This window comes from Macrobrachium nipponense, chromosome 34 (genome assembly GCF_015104395.2).
Source record: "Macrobrachium nipponense isolate FS-2020 chromosome 34, ASM1510439v2, whole genome shotgun sequence".
Lineage (NCBI taxonomy): Eukaryota > Metazoa > Arthropoda > Malacostraca > Decapoda > Palaemonidae > Macrobrachium > Macrobrachium nipponense.
The window spans coordinates 26,068,306-26,074,420 of NC_061095.1; the positions used below are offsets into that span (position 1 = coordinate 26,068,306).

At 40.0% G+C, this 6,115-nt stretch overlaps 1 protein-coding gene across 1 annotated transcript; it reads left to right on the top strand.

Annotated features, from left to right (window-relative positions):
* Nucleotides 1-1,429: 1,429 nt before the first annotated feature.
* Nucleotides 1,430-3,043, top strand: LOC135208068 (filamin A-interacting protein 1-like). The gene has a single exon (XM_064240215.1). It carries the CDS (start codon nt 1,430-1,432, stop codon nt 3,041-3,043), a length of 1,614 nt encoding a protein of 537 aa, XP_064096285.1.
* The last annotated feature ends 3,072 nt before the right edge of the window (nt 3,044-6,115 follow it).

Sequence of the window (6,115 nt, forward strand, 5' to 3'; positions counted from 1 at the left end):
TGTAAAAGAAAACTATTGAGATGGCTATTCGTTTGTCCGTCCGCCCTTTTTCTGTCCGCCCCCAGATCTTAAACACTACTTGGGCTAGAGGACTGCAAATTGGAATGTTGATCATCCCCTCTCCCCTCATCAAACATACCAGATTGCAGCCCTCTAGCCTCAGTAGTTTATATTTTATTAATATCAAAGTTACCCATGATCGGGCGTCTGGCAATGCTATAAGTGCCAACAACAAACAAGGCCACCACCGGGCCGTGTCTGAGAATTTCCACACAGCATTATACACACTGCCACAAAACCGCGATTGCGCGCCGAAGAAACTTCGGCGTGATATTTTACTTGTTATTCTCAGAATCGGTAACCACATTTTAGTTTCCTTTAAAAAAAAAAAATTATTGTGCTACCTTTGTCTGTCCTTCCGCCCTCAGATCTTAAAAAAGTAATGAGTCTAGAAGGGTGCAAATTGGTATGCTAATCCTCTACCCTCCAATCATCAAACATGCCAAATTACAGCCCTCTAGCCACGGTAGTTTTTATTTTAAGGTTAAAGTTAGCCATAACTGTGTCTCTGGCAACGATATGGGATAGGCCACCACCGGGTCGTGGTTAAAGTTTCATGGGCCGCGGCTCAAACAGAAGGCTAGGCACATTTTTTACTGTTTTTTGCAGCATGTTAAACACTTATTTGCATAATGTCTTTACATATAATTCTATGTTTAAAGTTATGTGTATATATATATATATATATATATATATATATATATATATATATATATATATCATATAACATTAACATGAACTTATACGTAAAGACATTATGAAATAAGTATTTCAACATGCTCCCAAAAGTAAAAACTGAAAATACGATAGCCCTCATTCACAAAACACACACACACACACACACACACACACACATATATATATATATATATATATATATATATAATATATATGTGTGTGTGTGTGTGTGTGTGTGTGTGTGCGCGCTGCTGTGTTAAGCTATAAATAAACAGTATATACACACGCTACAAACACATACATACGCACACACACACACACAATTCCACGCTTCCCTCAACAACACATAGTGTTATTACTTGTTTTTTCTGCATTCATCATTTAAAATCTATTTTCGTTATTTTCAGGTATGTCGATCTAAACAAATTCCCAACTACTGTAGTCACTTTCGCGATAAAGTCATTTATTTATTATATCTTTACAGTCCTCTCCATTGACACGACTCCTGAAGACTAGAAAGTCTTCAGGAGTCGGTTACTCCATTCCTTCAGAGTCGCGGACTCCTTTCGAAAATCCCTAGAGGAATGACCCGAAGCAAAGAAGATCTCCTCTGGAATTTCCGAAGCTCAGTGGCCTTTTTCTTTTCTAAGCTGTTGAACAGGTAGAAAGTACAGCAATCATGTTTTCAGCAATGAATAACACGACTTTTGTTAAGACCGCATTGGCTCTAAACAAACCCTTTGTTAACAACTTATTGGCTCTAATCCTTCTCGGATTAGTGGTATTCTTTATATTTGGATTCGGAATCTCCGGATTTACTATTGGTAAATGCTTGGTAGCTTTCCTTCTTGGAGGATTGCTTGCATTTGTATATGGAAAATACGTCGCAGAAATATCTGCTTTCTCTAAAGAACAGGGAATATTGCTGAAGGAGCTTGAGGCTGCCTACTTAATGAACATCAGACTCTTGGATGAAAATGAAGAAAGGAGTTGCACGGAGGAATTTCTAGAAGAAATATATGCAGACTTGGCGAGGGAGTTGGCGGAAGAGAAATCTCGCGCTGAAGAGCTTACCAAAGCTCGTGAGGAAGATCAGGCGAAGCTGAGGGAAGCTGAGAACGCAAATGAAGAGCTTGTTTCTCGTAATCTTTTCCTCAGCAAGGAAAACAACGACTGTCACGAGGTGATAATAAAGATAAATAAGGAGGTAGATGAGCTGAAGGAAGAACTCAACCGCAACGGCACAGAATTTGCAAGGAACGCAGAAGTAATTCAAGAACTGCAAAATCAAGTCAAAGATAACGAGGTATACTGCAGTTTTCTCGAAGAAAAGGTAAAGGATCACGAGGCAGAAAGAAAAAGATTGAAGCAGCTGGCATCAGAACGCGAAGAAAATCGACAACATTTGCTAAAAGAAGTAAATGTTCTTCGAGCCACAAATTACGATCTTCAGAACAATCTGGAAAAGGAGGCCCGAAATAATATAAATTTGGAAAGGAACGTGGAAATGCTTGAAGATCAAAATAAAAACCTCGAACGGGATTTGGCTCAGAAGGAAACTCAAATTGTCACGTCGATGGAAATGCTGAACGTTGAAAGGAGGAAGAATGAAATCCTGGCTGAAGAAGTCCAGGTGATGAAAAGTTGGATCGCTCAACTAGCTGGTGAAAAGGAAAAACTGAAAGATACATTCGTCGAAAAGGACTTGGAAATTAGCTCAGTGGTCCGAAATATGGAAAAAGAGAGAGAAAAGAATCAAGTTCTGGCTGAAGAAATTCAAGCACTGAAAAAATGGATCGCTGAGTTAGCAGGCGAGAACCAAAATCTCAAAGAGAGATTGGCAGAAAAGGAATTGGAAGAGAATGAGGTGGAGAAACTTTCAGAAAAGCTGAAAGTGACAAAAGAAGAGATGAGAGAATTGGAGAGTACCTTGAAACAGGTACAGGAGCGACTTAAGGAGGCAGAAGAAAGACCTAAGGAGGAGCAGACGCTGGAACAGGAGAAGGAAGAAGAAAACGATTCGAATAAAGTTCATGAAGAGGAGGCGGAATTCGCGGACAATAGAGGATATTCTCAGGAGGAAAACGGAGAAGTAGATCGAGAGAATGATGACAGTCACAAAAATAATCAAGAGGAAAATAATGAACTGATCATGAAAAAGGATCTCGAAAAGAACGGGACAAAACCTCCGGGCCAAGAGGACAGCAGCAGGAGGTCCGTCGTCCAGTCTCTGACCCTTCAAACGCATTGCGAGAAGCTGCATAGTATCATGTTATACCTGCAGCATTTCAGGAGCTCCTCCTGAAGACGAAAATGGCCTCACCTTCGTCAAGTATAGAACAAAGTCCTCCTCAACTTCATGCATCACGATAAGAACCATGTACGTGCTGTGCTCAGCAGATGTCCCAGATCTACAGCGGAGGAAGTTCTCGTCGATCTCCAAAATTTGGTTTTGAGGAGTCTCACAAAGGAATAGAATCGACCACAGAGGATTAGGATCTCCCACAGGGACGCAGGAATCGCCCACATACAGGGGACGGATCGCCCACAGAGGATTACGATCGCCCACAGAGGATTAGCATCGAGTCGACGGAGCGAAGGAATTCTACGACAGGAAGGAGATCGGCCCCAGGAAATGGACTCGCTCCTGAGTTGATAGCAGACGAGTGGGTTACAACCAAGGCCTTGGTTACAACTAGCGGGTGGACTGGTGCCCCGAATTCTGCTGGATTCTGACAGACCGCGCCTTGAGGCTGTTGCGCCCTGTTCCGGAGGCGTCGCGATTTTCTTGGCCTTGTCGATGGGATTAGCTGGAGGATGGATGTTGGCTGGTGTCCCCCCACCCAGCCAACGGGAGGTTCCCCCGCCTCCCACACAAAATCCCCCCCTCCCCCATCCAACCTCATCGACGAGACCAAGAGAATCACGACGCCCCCGCAACTTGACGCACCAGCACCAATACACGGCCTGTCAGAATTCAGCGCACCATTCCAACCGCTGTGACCCACCCGACTGCTATATACTATATCTCTCTCTCTGTGCTTTTGTTCTTTATTTCTTGCACTTCTGTAACTCCTGTGTCATTCATTCACTTTTGTAACTCTTATGTAACTCTTTTGTAATTCACTTCTGCAACTCCTTTGCCATTCATTCATTTTTGTAACTTTTGTAACTCCTTTGTAATTCACTTTTGCAACTCCTTTGTAATTCATTCACTTTTGTAATTCCTATGTAATGCATTCAATTTTGTAATTACTTTGTAATTCAATTACTGCTGTAATCTGCAATTCATTCACTTCTGTAACTCATATGTAATTCATTCACATTTGTAAATCTTGTAATCAGTCAATTTTTTAACTTGTAATTAATTCACTTTTGTAACTTTTATAATTCAAGTACTCTTGTAACTCCGAGAAAATAAAGCTACCAAAAAACAAATCTTTATTTAACCTCAGAAAACCTTATACTATACCAGCTACGCGCTGAAGATGAGGTCAAAGATGTTGTACAACGGCCTCTTTTTCTAACAGCTCCCTCGACCAGTCATTTCCTAGTGGCTGTATATTTGTTGTTAAAAATGACTTCGAGCCGTTTCAGTTTATGAGATGGCTATGTTTCCAACTATGGTTGACAGGAGAGCTGTTATAAAAAGCGGTCGCAGTATACTGAATTGAATATAGAATTTAGGCCAAAGGCCAAGCACTGGGACCTAAGACGTCGTTCAGCGATGAAACAGAAATTGACAGTAAAAGGTTTGAAAGGCGTAACAGGAGGTAAACCTCCCAGTTGCCCTAAGAGTCAATTGTTAGGAGAGGGTGAAAAGTAAGGGAATAAGAAAGGAGGTATAGTAAAAGGAACGAAAAGGTTTGCAGCTAGGGGCCGAAGGCACCCTGCAAAGATCCCGAGTAATGCCTACGGAGGTAAACAGTATATCAGAGGTTTTAAGACTAATATTTTTAATTAAGCTGACAGTCATTTAGCCTTTCTCGTTCAGGCAACACTGTCGCAGGCGGCCAAGCTCTTCTGGCTGATATTACGCATATGAAGCTGTTATTTTAATGAAAAGTGTGTAAGTTAGGGTCTCCTTCTTTAATAATAATAATAATAAAATAATAAAATAATAATAATAATAATAATAATAATAATAATAATAATAATGTTCTATTGAAGGAGATTGCTGCTTCAGCTAAACTCAGCTCGCGGATAACCCCTGCTGACCTCCCGACTATAAATTAGGGTAGCACCGAAAAATATCATCAGTCTACTCAAATCCACTGCTTTGTCAATATCTGGTCGAATCCAGAAGAAACATCGGCATAAAATATTCACTTAGATTTGTATTACTCTACGGATATTGTATATACCAGATTTCAATATATACAAATTTCGTTAAATTCGTTTATCTTGACTTTTCATATGTATCCAATAGGCGCGTTACTCGGCATCCTAAATAGTTCTGAAAAAGCCGCAATAAGAAGAATAGAAAAGAACTTCTATAAAATAAGTGCAGCTGAAGCAGCAATCTCCTTCAATAGATCATGCTTGAAAGAGGGTCTTCTACTTAAATACAGAGTAATAATAATAATAATAATAATAATAATAATAATAATAATAATAATAATAATAATAATAATAATAATAATAATAATAATAATAATAATAATATTATTCTCGAAGACAACCCTCTTTCAAAGAAACTTCTTTAAAAAGAATGGCTGCCTGGAAGCCATTGAGATTATACTTCAATTTCTCAATCTCACGGACGAGTTCTATCCGTAGCAACAGGTAAATTAGATACAAACGATGCTAAGTTCATTTATTCTCCTTAACGTTTTGGTAGTTCATTCTACCATTGACAATATATATAATGCAACTCTCTCATTTTCATTACCTGTTAGAGTGGAGAGAAAGAGGTGGAGAGAGAGAGAGAGAGAGAGAGAGAGAGAGAGAGAGAGAGAGAGAGAGAGGGGCTGTGTGTATTAGTTTGCCTTGACGCTCGAGTTACACGTTTACCAAATGAATAATGAGGGAATACCTCATTACAGGTTTTTGGTGGCTAGCGGTTAAAAAGGGGTATAAAAGTTTTTTTTTATGCCTGGGAACGCCAATGAAGAGATAGGTGACCAGTTACAAAATAAAGGGGTTATGGCTTAGCGGTAGTTTTCGAACTACAAAGCCTTTGTGGGATTGTGGAAAATTGTTAAATTGTTAGTTACTAAGTGAGGAAAAAATGAGAAATATCTGTCCGTTAACTTTGCTAAAGGGAGTGGGAAGGATTTTATTGGACTCAGCATTTTTCCCAGGGAGTCAGCCTAGGAGCAGTGGGCGCACTCAGTGTGACTTTTGCTTGTGTAATGACGAGTGCATCCCGAGATGG